At 43.3% G+C, this 24,754-nt stretch overlaps 1 protein-coding gene across 9 annotated transcripts in view; it reads right to left on the reverse strand.

Moving 5' to 3' along the window:
* GRK4 (G protein-coupled receptor kinase 4) overlaps window positions 1-24,754 on the reverse strand; it is a 90,324-nt gene that overhangs the window by 24,154 nt on the left and 41,416 nt on the right. For 6 of the 9 annotated variants that reach the window (XR_006711621.1, XM_045474749.1, XM_045474748.1 and 3 more), the window contains 6 exons: window positions 18,872-18,901; window positions 18,599-18,702; window positions 13,889-13,981; window positions 12,601-12,664; window positions 8,641-8,781; window positions 2,217-2,407 (listed from right to left, as the gene is read on the reverse strand). Coding sequence is in view for 8 of the 9 variants with exons in the window: in XM_045474749.1 (XP_045330705.1) it covers window positions 2,217-2,407; window positions 8,641-8,781; window positions 12,601-12,664; window positions 13,889-13,981; window positions 18,599-18,702; window positions 18,872-18,901 (623 nt within the window). In the remaining variant the exon portion in view is untranslated. Of the gene's footprint in view, window positions 1-2,216; window positions 2,408-8,640; window positions 8,782-12,600; window positions 12,665-13,888; window positions 13,982-18,598; window positions 18,703-18,871; window positions 18,902-24,754 lie in introns of those variants that run through there. The other 3 variants (XM_045474747.1, XM_045474752.1, XM_045474751.1) reach the window with 3 other exon arrangements.

Consider the following 24,754-nt stretch of genomic DNA (forward strand, 5'->3'; position numbering starts at 1 on the left):
AATGAATTTGCCGCCTCTTCCTTTCCCAAATGATTTCTCTGTGGCACGTGATGCGTCTGACAGCATTCTACCCACAGTACAACTTCTTCCAACATTGGAGTCCGTCCCTTCAAACCCTGCCACTCTTTATGAACCACGTTTATGCCATAGTCTAAAGCCTCGTCGTCATCCCAACCATCTTCAGGGCATCTTCACCAGGAGCAGAATCCATCTCAAGAAACCACTTTCTTTGCTCCTACGTAGGAAGCGCTCCTCATCTGTTCAAGTTTGATCCTGAGATCGCAGCCATTCAGCCCCTGATCATAGTTCTCTTGCTGTTTCCACCCCATCTGCAGCAACTTCTCCACGGAGTCTTGAACCCCTCAAAGTCCTGCATGAGGGCTGGAACCCACTTCTCCCAAACTCCTGTTAATATTGATATTTTGACCTCTTCCCATGAGCCACGGGAAGAAACATTTTCGTAAGGACATCCAGAATGGTGAATCGTTTCCAGAAGATTTTCAATTTACGCTGCATCAGAAGAGTCACCATTTATGGCGTCTACAGCCTTATATTTTTTAAGATATGTGTTTCTTAAGTAGTAAGACTAAAAAGTCAAAATTAAAAATTACTCCTTGCTCCATGGGCTGCAGAATGGATGTTGTATCAGCATGAAAACAACATTAATCTTGCTATACATCACCAGAGCTCTTGGGTGACTGGGTACAATGTCAATGAGCAGTATGATTTTGAGGGGAATCTTTTCTTCTGAACTGTAGGTCTGAACAGTTGGCTTAAGATATTTGGTAAGCCATGTCGTAAACAGATATGCTGTCATCCAGGCTTTGTTGTTCCATCTGTAGAGCGCAGGCAGAGTAGATTCAGCACAGTTCTTCGGGGGCAGGGGGAGGGGACACTGCCATGCTAACTCTGGGACAATGAGCAGCAGTGTCTCAGAGTGAAGGAAGAAGGGCCACAGCGAAAAAAAAGCGTCCGACAAGCAGACCACATGTGCAAAGGTATGAAGCCCTGCGGACGCTTGAAAAGAGTGTGAGCTGCAAATATGTGCCCAGCACGAAGGCAGGGAGTCCCCATTCGGGGAGCAGCAGGACACTGGGTTGGAGCAGTCAGTGAGGAGCGGCATCACACAGGCGTCACACGGGCGTCACACACGGTCAGGGGAGCCAGGCCCACGGGGGTCCAAGCTAGGGACAGCGTGACAGGATCAGATCCACATCGCAGGAAGGCCTGTCACTGGTCTCACGGAGGAGGCACTGGGGCAAGACTGGCATTAGGGAGACCATTCAAGTGTCCGCCTGCCAGGTAACCTACGGAAGACCCAAACTAAGCCAGTGACCCTAAAGAATGATCTGGGAAACATTCAGGGGTGATTTCATGACCAACTGTATGGGGAATTTCAGGAAAAGGGCACGGTGAGAAACTCCTGTAGGGAATGGTCTCCACATAGAGGTGCACCGCCACACAGAGGCGAAGGGACGGGCTGTGCAGGGAGGGGTAGAGAAGGGTGTCAGAGCCCGTGAGCTCCACACCTAAAGGTGGAAGGAAGGACTGCTTTCCCTAAAACTAAATATTTGATCATACTAATTTAATTCTACCTATTAAACTTAATTTTCTTTTTTTTTTTTTCCAACGTTTATTTATTTTTGGGACAGAGAGAGACAGAGCATGAACGGGGGAGGGGCAGAGAGAGAGGGAGACACAGAATCGGAAACAGGCTTCAGGCTCTGAGCCATCAGCCCAGAGCCTGACGCGGGGCTCGAACTCCCGGACTGCGAGATCGTGACCTGGCTGAAGTCGGACGCTTAACCGACTGCGCCACCCAGGCGCCCCTTAAACTTAATTTTCTTTACTGAATTCTAAGGCACAAAATATTGAGGCATTTAATTGTACGCTATTTTGTTGGAACATAGTCTACAACCTTAAATAGAGCTCTCAAGATGCCTAAGAATCTGGGAAATGGGCTCTTCTTACATGAGTAAAACTGCCTACATTTCATCAACGTAACAAATAAAACCAACCTACTAGAGATGGAAGAGAACTGAAAAGAAAACCAAGGTTCCCCACCGACTGACCCCATTTCCTACGGTGTGAGTGACCACACCCTACAAATGGCCACCAAGGGGCCCCATAGCCCTTGTGCCCAGGCTCGTGAGGGGTCAGCAGTAGCCGGGTGGGAGTCTTGGGCTCTCAGGCCCAGGAGTTCGTTCTGTTCTTACCTGTACACAATTCTTTCTTTCTGTAAGTCCTCCAAGCCACAGCACAGTTCGGCCGCATAGAAGATCGCTCTCTGCTCATCAAAGCCAGGGCTGCCCAGGTTGTAAATGTGATACTTTAAGTCCCCTCCATTCATAATGGTCAGCACCAAGTACAAGGAGTCTTTGGTCTCATAAGTATAAGACAAACCAACCTAAGGACAACAGCAACATAAAAAACAAAGCACAAAAACCTGCGCATTCATTGGTGATTTACTCTATTTGCTAACATTATTCAAATAACCCATGTTAGATTTATAATTAGAAAACCCAAATACTATATGCTTCAGGAAAATGCCTATCATGCACCTGGCGCTTCTCAGGCATGTACCTATCAAAGACTTTACAACAGTTCTGTACTGCAAGGACAGAACCTTCTGTGGCTAAGTGGGTGGGTGGCAAAACTTCAAAGACACTTGGGACTATGATTTATCAAAGCTATGCTCTCTAATCATTGAGCACTGATAGTCCATACTTGTAGAACGCCCACGTTCAGCATACAAGTTAAAGACGCTCTCCACAGTAGTGCACGAGGGGTCTTGCTGCTGCACATCCTTCCAACATTTTGCGCCGTCAGTCAATGCTGGTGGAGGCATAGTTGTCTCTTATTGTGGTTTTAATGTGCATTTCTCTGTACATACAAGTAAAGGAGACACTTCTCATAGTTTGTCATATACTTATCCATTTGGAACCTCTTGTGTGAAGTACCTGTCCAAGTTTTTTGCCCACTTCTCTGTTGGTATGTAGGTCAATTTGCGTGCACACACACACACACACACACACACACACACACACACACACACCCTGCTGGGATTTTGATTAGGACTGCATTTAATGCATTTAATCTACATATCAATTTGGGAGAAGCAATATCTTTATATGTTGATTCATATGAATGTTCTGATCCATGAACATTATTTGGTCTTCTTCAATTTCTTGTAATAGCATTTCTAGCTCTCAGTTTAGAATTCTTGCATATTTTCATTAAATTTTTGCCTAGATTTTGATATTTATTGATGCTATTATAAATGGTATCAATTAATTTTTTTTATTTTCTAACTATTTGTGGTTGGCATTGTATCTAACTATTTGTGGTTGGCTAGATACACAATGAGTTATATAGAAAGTGTTAGGCTTTCATCATACATAATCATATCGTGGGCCAGTCAGGGCAGTGGGAAGCAGGAGGAAATGAGTGACAGGTACAGGTCAGGTTCCACTGATCAACTGTAAGCAGGGAGTAAAAAATGTGACTTTATATCTAAAGGAACTAGAAAAAGAACAAAGCTCAAAGAAAATAATTAATATCAGAGTGGAAATAAATGAAATAGAGATTTAAAAAAAAAACAATAGAAAAGATCAATGAAACTAAAACTTGGTTCTTTGAAAAAACAAAATCAATAAACTTCTAGCCTAGACTTGTCAGTAATAAACAAATACATTAACTTTTTTAAACTCAGAAATGAAAGAGAAGTTACAACTGACACCACAGAAATACAAAGAATCATAAAAGATTAATATGAATAATTACACACCAACATATTGGTCAGCCTAGAAGAAATGGATAAGTTCCCAGAAACCCAACTTTTCAGCACTGAATCACACAAAAATAGAAAATATGAACAGACCAATTACAAGCATTGAAATTGAAGCAGTAATTTAAAAACTCCTATAAAAAACCAAAAAGTCCAGGATCACATGGCTTCACAGGTGAATTCTGCCAAACATTTAAAGAAGACTTAGTACCTATTGTCAAATTTTTCCAAAAATTGAAGAGGAATGAAGATTTCCAAATTCATTTTACAAGGCCAGAATCACCCTGATTCTGATACCAGATAAAAACACCCTGAAACCAGATAAAAACACTACAAAAAAAGAGAGAGAGAGAGAGAGAGAGAAAATTACAGGCCAATAACCCTGATGAACATAGATGTAAAAATCTTCAACAAAATATTACTAAACCAAAGTCAACAACACATGAAAAGGATCATACACCACAAACGAGTGGGATTTATTCCAGGGATGCAAGGATGGTTCAGTACCCACGAATACATCAAGGTGATATACCACATTAACAAAATGAAGGATAAGTATCATATGATTATCTCAATAGATGCAGAAAAAACATTTGACAAAATTCAGTATCTATTTATGATTTAAAAAACTCTCAATAAAGTGGGTATAGAAGGAACATACCTTAACATAATAAAGGCCATATATGACAAACCCACAGCTAATACTATACTCAATGATAAAAAGCTGAAAGCTTTTCTTCTAATATCAGGAACAAGACAGAGATACCCACTCTTATCACTTTTATCAACATAGTACTGGAAGTCCTAGCCATAGCAATTAGGCAAGAAAAAGAAATAAAAGGCACTCAAATTGGAAGAAGTAAAACTCACTATTTGCAGACGACATGATAGTACACATTGAAAACCTTAAAGACTTCACCAAAAAGCTATTAGAACTAATCAATGGTATCAGCAACATCAGAGAGTACAAAATTAACATACAGAAACAGGTTGCAGTTTTATACACTAATAATAAGATATCAGAAACAGAAACTAAGAAAACCATCCCATTTATGGTTTTATCAAAAGAATAAGATACCTAGGAATAAATTTAACCAAGGAGGTGAAAGACCTGTACTCTCAAAACTATAAGGCATTGATGAAACAAACTGAAGACAAAAATAAGTGGAAAGATAGTCCATCCTTATGGATTAGAATTAATATTGTTCAAATGCCCACAGTACCCAAAACAATCTACAGATTCAATGCAACCCCTATCAAAATACCAATAGTTCTGGGGTGCTTGTGTGGCTCAGTCAATTAAGCATCTGACTCTCGATCTTGACTCAGGTCATGATCTTATGGTTCATGGGTTTGAGCCCCACTTTGGGCTCTGCACTGACAGCATGAGGCCTGCTTGGGATTCTCTCTCTCTCTCTCTCTCTCTCTCTCTCTCTGTCCCTCTCCCACTCACACACTCACTTGCTCTCTCTCTCTCATTCTCTCTCTCAAAATAAACATTAAAGAAATACCAATAGCTCTTTTCACAGAACTAGAACAAACAATCCTAAAATTTGTATGAAACAAGACTCTGAAAAGCCAAAACAATCTTGAGAAAGAGGAACAAAGCTGGAGGCATCATGCTCCCTGGTTTCAAACTATACTGCAAAGCTGAGTAATCAAAAGAGTATGGTATTGGCATAAAAACAGACACATAGATCAGTGGAATAGAATAGAGAGCCCAGAGATAAACACATGCATATAAGATCAATTAATTTATGACAAAGGAGGCAAGAATATACAACCAGGAAAAGACAGCCTGTTCAATAAATAGTGTTGGAAAAACTGGACAGCTACATGCAGAAGAATAAAGCTGGCCACTACATTTTACCATACACGAAAATTAACTCAAAATGGATTAAAGACTTGAGGGGTGCTTGGGTGGCTCAGTTGGTTAAGAGTCTGACTCTTGATTTTGGCTCAGGTCATGATCTCAACAGTTCACGGGATCGAGCCCCACATCAGGCTCTGTGCTGACAGCACAGAGCCTGCTTGGGATTCTCTCTCTCCCTCTCTCCCTGCCCTTCCCCTGCTCACATGCATGGGCCTTCTCTCCCTCTCTATCTCCCCCGACCCCCGTCTCTCTCAAAACTAAATATAAATAAACATTAAAAAAATAAAATGCTTAAAAATGGATTAAAGACTTGAATGTAAGAACCAAAACCACAGAACCCCTAGAAGAAACCACAGGAAGTAAGCTCTTTGGCATCAGTCTTAGGAATGTGTTTTCAGACCAGTCTCCTGAGTAACAAAAGCTAAAATAAACAATGGGATTATAGTAAACTAAAAAGCTTTTGCACAGCGAAGGAAACCATCAACAAAACAAAAAGGCAACCTACTGAATGGAAGATATTTACAAATCATATATCAGATAAGGAGATAATATCAAAATATATTTTCTAAATTATACAAATATGTTAAAAAAAAAAAACCTGATGAGAAAATGAGCAGAGAACTTGAACAGATATTTTTGTGGGTTTTTTGTTTATTTATGTTGAGAGAGACAGATACAGTGTGAGCAGGGGAGGGGCAGAGAGAGAGAGGGAGGGAGAGAGAGAATCCCAAGCAGGCTCTGCACTGCTGACACAGAGCCTGACACAGGGCTCGAACTTATGAAACCATAAGGTCATGACCTGAGCTGAAACTGAGAGTCAGACGCTTAACTGATTGAGCCACCCAGGCACCCCAGATGTTTTTCCAAATGTACACACATGCATATGCATACAGAGGGCTACCAGGCACATCAAAAGATGCTCATCATCACTAACCATTAGGGAAATGCACATCAAAACCACCACGAGATAGCATTTCCCGCCTATCAGTATGACTAGAACCAAAAAGACAAGAAACAAGGGTTGGTGAAGATGTGCAGAAAAAGGAACCCTTGTACAACTGTTGGTGGAAATATAAGTTGGTGCAGCCACTGTGCAAAACGGTATGGAGATTCCTCAAAAAATTAAGAAACACCATGTGATCCAGCAATTCCACTTCTGGAGAAAATGAAAACACCAACCAAAGAGGTATCTGCACCCTTCTGTTGACTGTGGCATTAGTTGTAATAGCCAAGATGTGGAAGCAACCTGAGCGGCCACTGATAGGTGACAAATGGATAAAGATGATGTGATGTGTATACAGGAGAATGAATATTGCTCAGCCATAAGAAAGGATGGAATCTTGCCATTTGCGGCAACGTGGATGGACCTAGAAAGGACAATGCTAAGCAGAACAGGTCAGTCAGAGAAAGACACCGCATGGTTCCACTCATATGTGGAATCTAAAAAGCAAAACACACTCACAACAAAACAAAACGGAAACAACAAAACAGAAACCGACTCCAACACTAAACAGGCTTGTTACAAGAGTAGGGAGGGGTTGGGGGTCAGAAAATAGGTGAAGTGGATTAAGAGGTACTAACTTCTGGTCATACAGCAAATAAGTCAAGGAGATGTGATGTACAGCATAGGGAATACAGTCAATATTTGTAACTTTTTAATAACTTGTAATAACTTTGATATGGCAACTAGGCTTATCATGAGAATCATTTCACAATGTAGAAAAATATCAAACCACTATGATGTGCACTTGAAACTGATAGGATATTATTATGTCAATTATCCTTCAGTTGGGGAAAAAAAGGATGAAGGAAGTTACTTCCAGGTTCCTTGGGAAAGGCCAAGAATATAGAAACTAAAATATTTCATTTAAGTAGAATAAACCATAGATACCGTTTATGTTCCTTTCATAAAGCTAGATTATGGATTTCCATGTTTCAAGGTAGTTATACAAATATATTTAAAGAAACTCCCAGAGGAGCTGATTTTATGAAAGATTTTCGTGTCATGGGTGCAGAAGTGACCTATCATACACGGAGACAAGTGTACATGATGGCTGTGCAGGCCCCTGTTCTGGAACATTTGTTCCCTACCACAAATCAGCCAACCTCAGTACTGAGACATGAATGACCGGGACGAAGTAAGTGTAACACCACAAATTCTTTCATAAAGTACCTTCCTCTCCCCGCTTCAGGCAGACCCTCCTGTTGCCGTAGATGCTACGGGAGATAGGTGATGGGGTGAAGAAGTCAGGTTTGGCGATGAAAACCACACCACCTCCTGCACAGCCTAGGGCCTGGAAGGGTCCCAAGGTTCACCCTAGCCCCACAAGTCCCATCCTTGCCTGAAACAGTGAAGGTGGAATTTGAGGCTCCATACAGTTGGAATGTGCTGATAGAGGGCCAGTAATACATTCGCCAAGTGTCAGAAAGAGGCCACTGAGAAGAGAAGGACCAGAGGCAGTGCCTTTCAGGACTAGGAGTCAGAGTGGCTGAAAGGCCAGAGGGTAATGCTGTCTGCCCCGCAGGGAGAGGAGGGCCCTCACTGGTTAAGAGCACACTGCTGGGTGTGGAGAGGAACCACAGGTCAGGCAGTGGTGGACAGCTACAGATTTATAGCAGGTCGGAAGTTGGAAGTGGGATCCCCACTCATTTATGTTTGTGCCCAGTAAGAAGTGAATTGGAAAGAAGACGGCTGCCACTAAGACGAAAGAGGCTGTCCCTGGCACATTCCCAGGTTCCCAGCACATGCTGAGCCTGGAAGCGCGGGCGAGCCCTGGCTGCGGAGTTTTCGAGCCGGGGACGGAGAGTAGGCGAGCCCGGGCTGGAAAGTGGGCGCGCCGCAGGGTGGAGAGTGGGCGAACCCCAGGGTGGAGAGTGGGCGCGCACCAGGGTGGAGAGTGGGCGAGTCCAGCAGCAGGTGCGCTCAGGAAGGTGGGACTCAGGACACCGCGTACAGGGAAGACTAAGGCAAGATACTTACTACAAATCTGCTATTCACTTTTTCCAGCATCCTCTTCTCATTTAGAGCCATTGCTTCACCTTTCCTCCTCTTTATTCTTTTCTTTGCTAGCTTCTTACAGGCGTACATTTTTCCTGTAGCTCGCACTTGACAGGCACAGACCTAGTCCAAAAGAAGAAACCACAAGCTTTGTACATACCTGACATCTCTAGGCTGCCAACCACCAACACCACCACCAAACCCTGTCCTGTCCATGTCAATTCCTCCGGCCCAGAGCATGTGATGGGCCAAGGCCACTCCACTCACGGACACGTGAGGGCTTAGAGCAGGCTCCTCCCTCCTCCCCCAGCTTCCTCAGACACAACCCGGTGAGCGGAGCGGGAGGCTGTGCTCCTGGAACTCAGGGGCGGTGGGCGGGGGGCACGGCTACAAGGGACTCTTCGTGTGTGATCACGGCAGCCGCTTGACTCAAGGGTCCTCCTGGGTCTTCTCAGTTTTCTTGCAAGAGCAACACCTTTTGAAACTAAATACATTCATCTTTCTTTTCCTTTTAAATGTTTATTTTTGAGAGAGAGGGAGACAGAGCATGAGCAGGGGACAGGCAGAGAGAGAGGGAGAGGCAGAATCCGAAGCAGGCTCCAGGCTCCGAGCCATCAGCACAGAGCCCACAGCAGGGCTCGAACTCACCAACTGTGAGCTCATGACCTGAACCGAAGTCTGACACTTAACCGACTGAGCCACCCAGGTGCCTATCTTTTTTTTTTTTAAGTTCAAGAATATAAAAAAATAGATTTCAGAGAATTCATAACCTTTAATACATTGATTCTACTTAGTTGTAAAATAATATCTATATACTACTTAACCTTACATTATGAGAAAATTTCCAAAATTACAAAAGTGGAGAGGAGGGAATAATAAGCTCCCATGTGCCTGACCCCCAGCCTCTGGCTATCAGCTCAGGGTTACCCTGTTTCCTCAGACTCCCACCCCCTATACACACACACACACACACACACACACACACCCTCCACACCCCCACTGCAGACACACACACACCCTCTACACCACACCCACACCCATTCCACACCAGACACACATGCCCACACCACAGACACATACCCACACCCTGTACACACTTACTCCACAACCACACACACACATATACACATGTACGCACACCACACGCACCTACTGCAGACCATAGACACGTATGTGCCCCCAGGCATGTAACACAGGCACATGCTACACATACACAAACACAATTACCTTATAAGCAAATATAAGACACATCATTTTAATCCATCAATAAAATGATGTTGATAATAAAATATAAAGTTCATTGTGGAAAATACAGAAAGTATTAATAAGGACAAAACTCAATAAGGATAAAACTCGTTGAAATTCCAAGATGACTATCATTCACATTTGCTGTATAGGGTCCTGAGTTCTCCTCAGTTTTGGCAGGGGGAACCGGCCTTATATTATAGAATAGGTAATATTCTATACTGTTTTCATCTTACAGTGGGACTCTCTTCTCATCATTAAATGTTCTCCCAATATATGAATACTCCAAACCTTATATAATCATTAAGACACGGCACACAAACCGTGGCATATCTCTCCATCGTTAACTTACGATAATTCTTTTAAGTGAAACTGCCAAGTCAAAGGGAGAGAAGGAAGAGGTAAGCGTGCCAGGCCCTGCACTATGGCTGGATACGAACACTCATTTGCCGCTCACAACAACCCAGGGAAGCAGGGATCATCTCCCTCTCAAGGGTAAGAAGGGGACGGTGGGCCCAAGATCACACAGCTGGAAGCGATGGACCAGGAACTCCCCTCCAGTCTGCCCATCTCTCACAGCGACGCTCTCTCCACAGCTCTCTGCTGTCTCTCCAACCGTGCTCGCAAAGACGCTACCAACTCTCTTTCCCCCGTTCTGCCTCAGAGCCCTACAGATCCATTTTGGAGGACTTCAAGCATAAATTAAAGTACTGTAGTTGATGAGATAAGACCAAAGTGTTTGTCCTTTCAAACCCACCGGAAGAAGTATTAGCATTTGGAAAAAGTAAATACACCATTGGAATCTGGATTTCAATGGCACCGAGGCAGGGCATCTGGGTGCCTCAGTCGGCTGAGTGTCTGACTTGATTTCATCTCAGGTCCTGATCCCAGGGTCATGGGATGGAGCCCCACATCAGCTTGGGATTCTTTCTCTTTCTTCCTTTGCCCCCCCTCCCCCTCCCCCTCCTTCTCCTCCTCCTCCTCCTCCTTCTCCTCCTCCTCCCCCTCCTCCTCCCCCTCCTTCTCCCCCTCCTTCTCCTCCCCCTCCCCCTCCTCCCCCTCCCCCTCCTCCCCCTCCCCCTCCCCCTCCTTCTCCCCCTCCCCCTCCCCCTCCTTCTCCCCCTCCCCCTCCCCCTCCTCCTCCCCCTCCCCCTCCTCCTCCCCCTCCCCCTCCCCCTCCTCCTCCTCCTCCTCCTCTCTCTCTCTATCTCAAATAAAAGAGGCACTGAGGCTGTCTGCATTAGGGTCACAGTCTCCCTCCGACAGGTATTCAGAATAGAAACAGATATTCACTCCGCTGCGCTCAGACTTGATGTAACAAATAGCACATTCAGAACAAGTCTGTGAAAAGCCACAACATTTTTTTCATCCACACAATCTTTTGTTTGGAAACACAAGTAAATGTGTTAAAAAGTAATCTATAGATATCATAAATACACCAAGTCTTCCACAACAGTTAAAAGCTGCAGACATGTTATCACTGAGTCCGTTTTTAAATGCACACATGGCTACAGTTAGAACTACATTCTGTTGTAAACACAAGATCCATGTGTTTGAAATGTCTTTCCGTCTGTTCTCCGACAAAAGTTGAGTTTTATACTTGGAGATCACGAAAGGCAGAATAGCATGAATTAAAGAGAGCAAATTTTCCTGCTCTAGGATGTACGGAAAGACAGAGTGGATTTCTTACAGAAATATCTATCCCGAAAGGGTGACAGCAAACATTTTTGGTTGAGATCACTCAAAATACTCTAAAAGGTCTCCAGAACCGTATCAGAGGGTCAGTACCATGCATTCTCCTGACGTAATGGCTACGAGGACCAGTTTCTTACCACGTCCAACTACAGGTCTTACTTGCAGCACAAGGCCTCGAGGCCAGCTTCCTAATTCGCGTTAAGGCAATTCTGGTACGTCTGGTTTAGGCTTCCGATTGGAATTTGGGAGTGTGCAGGATTTAAATCACGAGTGGCCAGCGTGACTTGCTTCTGACTAAACACACAGCTCCTGGCTCTGGGCAGTTGTAAATGCCTGAGCTGAATATGACCACTCCAGACCAATAGCGAGGCCATTAACACCTCTTTAAGTTACGAAACAGAACTGCATGTGATTCTGTGTCCACCTCCCACAATCGTCTCTATCTGGGAGAGCCATTACATTTAGACCATGTCTCATGAATTTGTGGACAGTTTCCTCAGGATTTCTCCAAATTCAGATGTTGTGTAGTATCTTTTGATGTAGGTGTGGGGGCACATATACACATCCAAACAGAGTTGAGATAAATAAGCCTATTTAATAATATACCCTGTATTAAGTGAGCTTTTAGGCTAGCCCTAAATTATGGAAATAGAGTAACAGAAATTCCACAATATGGAAACAGAATCATCTTTTCAGTCGGGGCAAACTGAGCTTGAACATCGGACAATCAAACACAGGAAAACAGCTTCCATAAGAAACACGAAGTAAAGAAAAAATCACAATGATAGCACATTTCTTTCCACATCTCCGAATTTTTTAAAAGCATGTAGCAAAGCACCTTTTGTTCGAAGTTCAATCTTAACTCACATGGTTGGCTAAAATTATTCCCAAAACACACGGTGAGGAAATAAAGGTATTGGTAAAGTTGAAGCACGTCTTTTCGTTCCCTTGCTATCTTATTTTTGTAGAAGTATTGCTTATGGTTAGTCACACATTACTTACCTCCCCAAATCCGCCTTTTCCTAGAACTCTGTAATGTCTAAATGTGTCCTTTGTTATTGGTTGCCTAATTAATTAAAAAAACAAAAAGCTTCAGGTCTCACATCACATTGTTATTTTAAAACAGAAAAGCCTACCTAGCTCTTGTCCTGCTTTATTTATGAAAGCATGCTGTTCAAAACAAGTGCCTGGGGCACGGTGCCTGTGCTCAGGGACTCCGTCCCCTCTGCTGACATAGCTCTCTGCACTAAGAGGCAGATGCGCACGTCAACACTGAAGATTTACCGGATACACTGAAGATACATATGGAACAGTCCAACTATCCTTGCTAATTAAAGACAGGTCAGCAACTAGTCCACACTATGAAATACTTATGAAATACTTATCGGGCCGGTCAGAAAGCTGCAGAGGAAAATGATAGATCTACAGTGCACTATCCTTTGGGAAAAGAACCTCAGAGGAGATGTTCATCCTCAACGTCTCGAAAGAAATGTACATGAAGTAGAACTGGAAATTTAAACAATCAATCAAAACAACAGTGACACTGGTGGCAGCTAACACTTTTTGAACACTTACTTTGTACACCAAGCACTGCTGAGTATCTTACACACATTTTTCAGGTGGCCTCAGCAGCCCCGTGGGGGTAGATTATAGAATTACCTCTATTTTACAGAACAAGGACCCGATGCTCATGAAGGTCAGGTCTTTTGACTGAGTCCACATGGCTTGTACAAAGCTGAGCAGGGCTCGGACCACAAGACTGAACCAGTGTGCACTGGTTTATACTTCTGTGAATCCAGGATACGTTTTATTTTCTAACTAGTATACCCACAGGGCTAACTGGCCATTTTATTTTATTTTATTCTATTATTATTTTTTTTTGTTTGTTTATTTTTGACAGAGAGAGAGAGAGAGAGAGAGTGCAAGTGTGAGCTGGGGAGGGGCAGAGAGAGAGGGAGACAGAATCTGAAGCAGGCTCCAGGCTCTGAGCTGTCAGCACAGAGCCCAACGTGGGGCTCGAACCCACCAACCGTGAGATCATGACCTGGGCCAAAGTCGTTTGCTTAACCGACTGAGCCACCCAGGTGTAACTGGCCATTTTAAAAAGACAGAACAGAGCCAACTAAATCAGAAGAAATTATATAACACATATTAATAATTTCTGTATAAAAATACCATATACAGCCCAAGATTTCTAATAGTATTTTGACAGATGGGAAAGTATACATCTATCGGTACACATTCTGAGAACTTACTACTTGTTTTTGTTGAATTCTAAATTAGAACATACCTTTCCAGCCATTTCCACTGTAGAAATCGAGAAAAATATGAACTTTCTTGATATTCTTCAAATGGTTCTCCACTTAAGTAGTTATGAACAAATCTAGAAAAAGATTTTATATAATTCTATACATCCGCTGCATTACAGCAGGAAAACAGCTGCATTCAGTGCAGTCATGAACACTGGATATGCGAAATCAATCGTTATACACAATTAAATATATTGAGTTTTGCAAGTATAGAATTCCACACTAGTTTCTAATGTTATCACTAAAAATATGAAGGCAAGAATTCAGAAGAAATGAAATTGGTTTACCCTCCCAAAGTCAAAGGTTCTTTTTATGTATATGTACTCAAGGTGTGTGTGTGTGTGTGTGTGTGTGTGTGTGTGTGCGCGCGCATGCGTGTGAGTGTGTGCATGTGCATGTGTGCAGGAGTGCACACGTGTGCATACACCCAAACATGTGTATTTCAGCAGGGAATGTAAACATTTTGTATATAAGATTAGAATGAATATCTAAATGATAATAGTCATATGACAGAAAATGTTAATATGCGACACCACCTTTTTTAAACATTGAAACTAAAGCACCCAATGAATTATTTTTATGCTATACACTTCCTGAATTTTTGTGCAATTAGTCATGCTTTTAAAATTTTACTTACAATTTTATTACAGAAGTAATAATTTTTTTTTAAATTTGAGATAGAGAGAACACAAGTGGGGAGAGGGGCAGAGGGAGAGGGAGAAAGAGAATCTTAAGCAGGCTCCACGCTCGGTGTGGAGCCCTACAGGGGACTCAATCCCACAACCCTTGGAACATTACCTGAGCTAAAACCAAGAGTCGGACACTCACCCAATTGAGCCACCCAGATGCCCCAAAGTAATAAAATTCTTATTTGGAGAGTCAATAAGGGACAGAATGTAGTCTGTCATTTAAAATTGTTTTCAATGTTTATTTATTTTTGAGAGACAGAGCGTGAGCAAGGGAAGGGCAGAGAGAGAGGGAGACACAGAATCGGAAGCAGGCTCCAGGCTCCGAGCTGTCGGCACAGAGCCCAACGCGGGGCTTCAAGTTGCAGACTGTGAGACCATGACCTGAGCCGAAGTCAAACACTTAACTGACTGAGCCACCCAGGAGCCCCCATAGTCTGTCATTTAAAACAGCTCATTAGTCAGTAAGCATCTAACGACTAGATTGTCAGCAGTGTGCAAGACACTGGAGGGACAATTTTAGATTAGGCTTACCCTGAAGAATCTGGCCACTCAAACAGGGAGACTGGTAAGATAGCGTGCCATGAGGAGAAGAGTGCCACCAGAGTTGTTACAGCCGTGCCTGGTGTGCTCAGAACACCTCTCCTGGGAAAGGAGGTGTAGGGACACTTTGTGAAGGTGGCGTCTGAGCTGAATAGGAGTCACCCTGAGGAAGGGAGAAGGGAGGGTCTCCCAAGCAAAGGCAGAACTCGGAATGGGAAAAGATCATAGTCGTCATGGGGAATTGCTAGCAGGCCAGTAACTGAAGGGTCTCCAGCATTTTTACTGGTCATTAGAGTTGAGCAATCAGGGGCGCCTGGGTGGCTCAGTCGGTTGAAGGTCTGACTCTTGACTTCAGCTCAGGTCATGATCTTACAGTCATGGGATCAAGCCCCACACGGGGCTCCATGCTGAGTGTGGAGCCTGCTTGGGATTCCCTCTCTCTCCCTCTGCCTCTCTCCACGGCTGGCGTGTGTTGTCTCTTTTTTTTTTTTAACGTTTATTTATTTTTGAGACAGAGAAAGAGCATGGACAGGGGAGGGGCAGAGAGAGAGGGGGACACAGATTCTGAAACAGGCTCCAGGCTCTGAGCTGTCAGCACAGAGCCCGACGCAGGGCTTGAACTCACATACCGTGAGATCATGACCTGAGCCGAAGTCAGACGCCCAACCGACTGAGCCACCCAGGCGCCCCGTGTGTTCCCTCTAAAAGAAAAAAAAAATCTGAGGAAGCCACTTGATTTCACTTCATTTTGTAAAAGGAGGTTATTCACAAGCTCTTGGACTCATTAGTGTTATAGCACAGTGATTCTCAAAATGTGTTCTGAGGATCTCTGTGGATTCTGAGACCTTGTCAGTCGGGGGCGGGCGGGCGGTTGTTAATAAGGAAACTATACTTGTACTATACTTGTTGTAATGCTAAGACATCATGTACCTTTTAAAAACTTCATTTTCAGGGGCACCTGGGTGGCTCAGTCAGTTAAGCGTCCAACCTTGGCTCAGGTCATGATCTCACACTTTGTGAGTTCGAACCCCATATTGGGCTCATTGCTGTCAGCACACAGCGAGCTTCAGATCCTCTGTCCCCCTGTCTCCCTGCCCCTTCCCCACTGGTTCTCTCTCTCTCTCTCAAAATAAATAAATACACGTGAAAAAAAATCTCATTTCCAGAGCGTTTTCTAGAAGCATAAGACATAGGATATCATTGCTCTGATGGCTAGGAGAATGCTTGTGTCTTTTTATTTTTAAAAACATAAGCCACATATACAAAAGTGTTTAATAGTGTAATGGTGTCAGGAGATGGGGAAGTGCAAAACGGCTGCTGTAGACAACCTGAGACCTGAGCGCTGTTCTGGAGGCTATGAAGATCGCCTCCACATTTCCTAGTGTCCCCAACCTGGTCCAGCTCCCTCGGCCTCCCCCTCAGCCTTTAGGTGCAGTCTTTGTGGACACTCTTCTCTTGGTCACAGACTAGGAGAGGGCAGGTCACTGGCAACCTGCCCTACACTTGTGGGAGACTCAACAATGACAGAAACACATCTGGGTCCTAATCCCTGGAACCCGGGACTGTCACCTTACGTGGCTACAGGGACTCTGCAAATGTGACTGAGTTAAGGGGCTTGAGATGGGAAAACGATCCTGGATTATCTGGGTGGGCCCTAAATGCCATCACACGTGTCCTTGTAAAAGGGAGACTGAGGGAGATTTGGACACACAGAGTAAGAAAAGGCTATGTGAAGATGGAAGCTGTACTGCTGGTTTTGAAGGTGGAGTAAGGGGCCGTGAGCCAAGAAATGTATTCCTAGAAGCTGGAAAAAAACAAGAAAATGGATTCTCCCCTACATTCTCAAATGGATCAAGGCCCTGCTGACACCTTGATTTCTGCCCAGCGACACTGCTTTCAGACTTCTGGCCTCTAGAACTGCAAGAAAATAAATGTGTGTTGCTTTAGGCCACCAAGATTGTGGCAATTTGTTACAGCAGCAATTGGCAACTAATACTGACGTCTCGGTTACTCCACTCGGTTATAAGCTCCCTAGGAGTTCACTGTTGCTCATCATTTTATTCCTGGAAACTAGATCAATGACAGGCACATAGTATGTGCTTAAATAAATGTCTTCCAAAAAATAAGTAATAAGTGAAGACTCTACAGTGCATATTTCCTTAGGGCATGTAAGAATGTAAACTCAAGGGGCGCCTGGGTGGCGCAGTCGGTTAAGCGTCCGACTTCAGCTCAGGTCACGATCTCACGGACCGTGAGTTCGAGCCCCGCGTCGGGCTCTGGGCTGATGGCTCGGAGCCTGGAGCCTGCTTCCGGTTCTGTGTCTCCCGCTCTCTCTGCCCCTCCCCCGTTCATGCTCTGTCTCTCTCTGTCCCAAAAATAAATAAACGTTGAAAAAAAAAAAAAAAAAAAAAAAAGAATGTAAACTCAAGTCAGCAGCATTTTATTCTGTTTTGTCCTCTACCATAACCTCAACCCAAAGAAGCAAACTATCATGACTTGGAATCCATCTCCCAAAAACTATGTTGAAGTCCTAACCTTGAACCTGTATACTGATCTTACCTGGAAATAGGGTCGTTGCAGATATAATTAGTTAAGATGAGGTCACTCTGGAGTAGGATGGGCCCTAGTCCAATATGACTGGTGTCCTTATTAGAAAAGGAGAAAACACAGGGACAAAAACCCAAGGGAAGAAGGCCACGTGACAGCAGAGATTGAAATGTGGCGGGTGCAGGCCCAAAACATCAGGACTCCTGGCCACCGCCAGAAACAAGAGGAGGTGAGGAAGAGCCCTCTCCTCAAGTCTGCAGAGAGTACGACCCTGCAGAGAGTACGACTTCAGACTTGCAGCTTCCAGAACTGTGAGCATAAAGTTCTGTTGTTCGAAGCCTCCTAAGTTTGTGGGACTTTGTTATGGCAGCCTTGGGAAAAGGACACAGTCCCTGACATAGAGTCGGCACTCAACAAGTACCTGTTGAATGAATGGGTAAGTGATACCCGAATGCTGCCTAACTGTACAAAGGACCACACGTGTCTCAGGCCAGATCACTCCAGAAACCATTCTTTCTTCCTATGTACAGAAGGATGCCAGATTTACTCAAAGTGCTCTGACTTAGAATTTTCCTGTCCACATTGCAAACATCCAGAGAAAAGAAATTTTCAGCGAGTGCCGAGGTCTTTAAAAAACAACATTTTATGCCAGTCTTTTCATCCCAGACACAAGCATTTTAGAAGGCTGAGCTGAGGGGCCAGGGGCCCACAAAACCTGTGCACACACTGGCTCTCCACAATGTGACCCATTTCAGTGTGTCATTTACATCTGTGTGATTATCACCCTTCGTTTAGCTCTACCTAGTGACAGTGACCATTTTCTTTTGGAAAGTACTCCAATAAGAACTTGTCTCCTGCAGGGAGGCCCCCTGGGAGCCCCCGTCTCAGTCTGTGTAGGGCCGGACCGGTGCTCACCTGGTGCACTCCTCAAAGACGTCCTTGGAGGGGTTCTCCTTCAGTCTCAACCTACATTCTTTCAAAACACCTGAAGGTATTTCTGGTAAAGGGGCTGCCGATTTCTTAGTACAGAACAAATCAAAGGCATAACAATTAGTGCTTTCATAATTTACCAATTGTAAACAGAACCTAAAGCTTGCTGTAAAAAAAAATTATAACATCAAGTGTATGAAATAACAAGCCAAAATGCCACCTTCACCCTGCACCCCAGTCCCGTTTTCCAGAGCTCACTATGTTGTCCACCTTTTTAGATCTTTCCCTCTGCAAATAAAACCAGAAAGAAAAGCAAGGTTGTCAAGAGGCATCTGTACACCATTTTCACAGCATTATTCACAACATCCAACCTTTCACATTTAAATATGACGTTAGCTGTGCTTTGTATATGACCTTCATCAGATTGAGCAAGTTCCGTTCCGTTCCTAATTTGTTGGATACGTGCATTAGGAAGGAGTCTTTGGATTTTGTCAAATGGTTTTTCTGCCTCTACTAAGATGATCATGTGACAGGTTTTGTCCTTTATTAATATGCTCTATTATATTAATTGATTATCAGATGTTGAATCAACTTTGCATTCCTAGAATAAATTTCACTGGGCTTTGGTCATGATTCTTTAAAACTGTGAATCAAATGACTGAATTTTAATATTTGGGAATACTGAAAAGAAAACTAAGAAAAACTAAAAGTGACTGAGAAAAAAGAAAGGCAAGAGTGAATATACACAGTCTTGCCTTCCTTTTAGATGCCTTAAGAATTCTGCATTGCCGGAATTTGAATAAAGGAGTTCCCTTTTCAAGATGCAAAAAAGGATGCTTGTTGTTTTTAAAGAAAAGACAGGAAAAAGAAAATCTACAATAAGGATGTGACCCATTGTTATTTTTACATAAAGCACAAGAATAGTTTCCCCAGTTGATGTTAAGAAAAAAAAAAGCTTTCAAGTTACACCATCTCCAGGCCGCGCATAAACACCCCTCACTGAGCCACAGAGGCATGTGCACCCCTCCGCTCCCCTTCTACATTTGCTACATCCGTCAGGATTCCTTTTAAATTACGTCTTTTGGTGCACCTGGCTGGCTCAGTCAATACAGCATGCAACTCTTGACCTCAGGGTTGTAGATTTGAGCTCCATGGTGGGTGCAGAGATGACTTAAAAATAAAATCTTTAGAGCATCTGGGTGGCTCACTCAGTTAAGTATCTGACTTCAGCTCAGGTCATGATCTCGCGGTTTGTGAGTGCGAGCCCCACTTAGGGTGAGCCCTGCCTCTCTCTCTCTCTTTCCCCCTCTCTCTCCCATTCTCTCTCTCTCTCTCTCTCTCTGCCCCTCACTCGCTTGCACCCTCTCTCTTTCTCAAAAAATAAAATAAAATATTTTAAAAATAAATACATAAAGTCTTTCTTCTTGACAACTTCCCTTGCTATGTCAGTATTTCTTCAGGAAAGGTAAAGGGGAAAAAAAGAGGTAACAAAAAGATAAAAGAACTTGATAGGTGAGAGGGAAAGATAGTGGCAGAGTAGGAGGCCCCTGGGCTTGCCTTGTCCCACGAATACAGCTAGATAACTAAAGAAATACCCCAGGAGTCGATCTGAAAACTGGCAGAAAAAAATCCACAACTAGAGAAGAGGCCACATCAAAAAAGATAGAAATGTGGGGATGCGACTTGGGAGAGAAACAAATCATGGCCATGATGGTGGGGAGGGAGTCGTGAAGAAGGAGGAGAGACAGACCAGCACACAGGGGAGCACATGGGGAAATCGAACCCCAATAGCAATTGGCTTGGAAAGAGACAGGGCCCGAATTTCATGAGTTCTTGCAACCAGCAGGGCTTAAAGCCTGGAGTTTGAAAGGTTAGCATGCCTGGCTCTGGGACAGCTCAGAGGACGTTGGGCTGCTCCTGGAGAAAAGGCAGGCAAACAGCCTGCAGACATACACGAGGAAACAGTGATCTGAAGAGCGCCTGGGGCACACAGTGGGGAGGTTAGTTGCTCATCTGGGAGCGTGTCTCAGAGCGGCAGTATTCACAGAGGGACCTCTCTGGGAATAAAGGAACTAGCAGGTGACATTTCCCTCCCCGGCCCCTCAGCACGAGCACAAAGCCGCCTGCGGGAAGCAGTGCAACCCCGACACTCAGCACCTAAATTGCTTACACCGGGTCCCCCACCACGCGTTCCAGAGGAACCACCCTTCCCCAGCCACCTGCGCCTCAGTCCCACGTGGCAGGCCCCCTCCCCCAGAAGACTGGCCCAAGCCCATGCCAACACTGGGTCTCCCAACCTGGGAGTTTTCCAGAACCTCTGTTCTGGTGGAGGCAGCCACAGGTCACGTTTCACAAGCACACCAGAGAGCACCTAAAATGCATCAAACACTGCACACGACAGGCGAAGAAAGCCTCTGCAGACAACTGGCCTGAAGGATAAAGTATCTAGGACGTAAGAACGTGCACACAGCACACACTGGAGACACTCCCGGAAGCGCCAGGGCCTGGGGAACAGGGGACACTGCACTGCAGGGACCTCTTTTTCGTAAGGCCATTACCCTCAAGAACAGGAGGCATAGCTGACTTCCTAACACACAGAAACAGGCACAGAGACATAGACAAAATGAGGAAACAAAACAAGGCCACAGCCAGACGGCCAAGCAAAACAGATATAAGTAACATGCCTGATGAAGTATTTAAAGCAATGATCATAAGGATACTCATTGGACTTGATAACCACAAATCGAAAACCACTAACGAATGAGTAAAGAAAAAAATGCAAATATATCACTAAAGACAAGCAGCAAACTGTGAAAGACAGAAAAACAAGAAAGGATCAGAGAAAATCTTCAGAAATAACCACAAAACAAGTAATAAAATGGCAATAAATACATATTTATCAGTAATTACTTTGAATGTAAATGGACTAGATGCTCCAATCAAAAGACATAGGGTGACAAAATGGGTAAAAAGAAATAAACAAGACCCATCTATATGCTGCCTACAAAGGACTCGTTTTAGACCTAAAGACACCAGCAGATTGAAAGTGGGGAGAAAGAAAAATATCTATCATGCAAATGGAGGTCAAAAGAAAGCCAGAGTAGCAAAATTTATATCAGACAAAACAGACTTTAAAACCAAGACTGTAATAGGGGACAAAAAGGACACTATATAAATAATAAAGGGGCAAACCAATAAGACGATATAATAATTGTAAATATTTATGCGCCCCACCTGAAACACCAGAATACAGAAAATAGTTCATAACAAACACAAGAGATCTAATCAATAATACATCATCAGAGCCATATATGAAAGACCCACAGCTAATATCATCCTCAATGGGGAAACACTGAGAGCTTTCCCCCTGAGGTCAGGAACATGACAGGCATGTCCACTCTCGCCACTGTTGTTTAGCATAGTGCTGGAAGTCTTAGCCTCAGCAATCAGACGACACAAAGAAATATAAAGCATCCAAATCGGCAGGGAAGCAGTCAAACTTTCACTCTTCACAGATGACCTGATACTCTACATAGAAAACCCGGAAGACTGCTACATCCATGAATTCAGCAAAGTCACAGGATACAAAATCACAGGATACAGAAATCGGTTGCATTTCTACACACCGATAATGAAGCAGCAGAAAGAGATATCAAGGAATCAATCCCATTTACAATCGCACCAAAAACCATAGGTACCCAGGAATAAACCTACCCAAAGAGGTAAAAGATCTGTACTCTGAAAACTATACAAAGCTTATGAAAAATTGAAGACACAAAGAAATGGAAAAACAATCCATGCTCGTGGACTGGAAGAACAAATATTGTTTAAAATGTTGAAACAATCTACACATTCAATGTAATCCCTATCAAAATAACACCAGCATTCTTCACAGAGCTAGAACAATACTAAAATTAGTATGGAACCACAAAAGACTCCAAATAGTCAAAGTAATGTTGAAAAAGAAAACCAAAGCTGGAGGCATTACAATTCTGGACTTTAAGCTGAGTTACAAAGCTGTAATCATCAGACAGTAAGGTACTTGCACAAAAACAGCACAAAGATCAATGTAATAGAAAAGAGAACCCAGAAATGGACCCACATATATGACCAATTAATCTTTGACAAAGCGGGAAAGAGCATCCGATGGAAAAAAGTCTCTTTAGCAAATGGTGTTGGGAAAACTGGACAACGACACACAGAAGAATGAACCTGGACCACTTTCTTACACCAGACACAAAAATAAACTCAAAACGGATGAAAGACCTAAATGTGAGACAAGAAATCCATCAAAATCCTACAGGAGAAAACAGGCAGCAACCTCTTTGACCCTGGCCGTGGCAACTTCTTACTTGACACATCTCCAGAGGCAAAGGAAGTAAAAGCAAAAATGAACTACTTTTCCAAAGAAGACATCCAGATGGCCAACAGACACATGAAAAGATGCTCAACGTCACTCATCATCAGGGAAATACAAATCAAAACCGCAGTGAGATGCCACCTCACACCTGTCAAAATGCCTAAAATTAACCACTCAGGAAACAACAGATGTTGGCAAGGATGCAGAGAAGGGGGAACCCTTTTGCACTGTTGGTGCAAACGGAAACTGGTGCAGTCACTCTGGAAAACGATATGAAGGTTCCCCCAAAAGTTAAAAATTAATAGGTAGGTAGTTAAAGAACTATCCTACCATCTAGTAACTGCACTACTGGGTATTTACCCAAAGAACACAAGAATACAAGAACACTAATTCAAAGGGATACATGCACCTCTGTGTTTATAGCATCATTACCTACAATAGCCAAACTATGGAGGCACCCGAGTGTCCATCGACTGATGAATGGATAAAGAAGATGTGGTATATGGTGTATACAATGGAATATTACTCAGCCATGAAAAACGAATGACATCTTACTTGCAACGACATGGATAGAGCTAGAGAATATAACGCTAAGTGAAATTCATCAGAGAAAGACAAATACCATATGATTTTACTCATATGTGGAATTTAAGAAACAAAAGAGATGAACACACGGGAGGGGGAAAAAAGAGAGGGAAGCAAACCATAAGAGACTCTTAATGATAGAAAACAAAGTGATGGTCACCAGAGGGCAGGTGGATGGTGGGAGAAATAGATGATGGAGATTAGGGATAACACTCAGGGGGAAAATTAAAACAATGTTTCAATGATTCATTCTATAATCATTGTGAATACAGTTATACAATAATTTCAATGTCAAAATTATTTTTAATGTAAAAAAAAGGTTTATTCCTGTTGTCAAAAAAATAATCCTATTCAGTGATTTAAGTTCAAAAATAAAAAATAAACCAGCTAAATGCAACTTCCCATCAATTCCTCCCAATCAGTGACTTGGGGGTATCTTTAAGTACGTGGATGCTGCAGCAGCTGTGTTGGAAAAGAATGATCTAGGAGCCATGGCATTGAGGCTGGAGGCTAAGACAAACACCAGCTTTGGAGTCAAAACCTAGCCGGTCCGAACCACACCTCTGCCTCTGCCGATTGTGTGTATATCTCTGTCCCCACCTGCTAGTCCACTGGCCTTCTCCCCTTGTACCAGCGAGCTCCCCCTGCTTGATGGCTCCACCATCCTTAGTCAGCCAGGCTCAACAACTGAATATTTTGGACTCAATCTCACTACGCTGTTCTCCAACCCCATCTCTACACATTTGATGCCTGGCCCTGGCACTTCCCAGCTGTGTAACTTTTGGTAAGTCACTCAACCACTCGGATCTTCAGTCTTCTCATATGAAAATAGACATAATAATGTACCCAACTCAGAGGACTCTTACTTGTTACATGTACATGGCTTAGAGCGGTATACTAAACTGTAAGAATCTACCAACTCAAAAATCATAGAAACTAAGACTCATTAAAGCTTTTAGGAGAAAAATATTATTTTCAGTCCAAGACAGACACATGAAATTCTCTAATTCTGTATTCTGTTTGAGGATACAGAAACTTTTAAATTCGTTGAATCAACTTTCTAAGAGATTTGTTAATTTCCTCACTGACTCAAAAGAAAATACATACGAGGAATATTTATAAGGAATTAAAATTTTTAACATACTTGCCATATCTTACCCAACTAAGTAAAAATGGTTATGTACTCTAATTATTTC

Source organism: Leopardus geoffroyi, chromosome B1, assembly GCF_018350155.1.
Source record: "Leopardus geoffroyi isolate Oge1 chromosome B1, O.geoffroyi_Oge1_pat1.0, whole genome shotgun sequence".
Classification (NCBI taxonomy): domain Eukaryota; kingdom Metazoa; phylum Chordata; class Mammalia; order Carnivora; family Felidae; genus Leopardus; species Leopardus geoffroyi.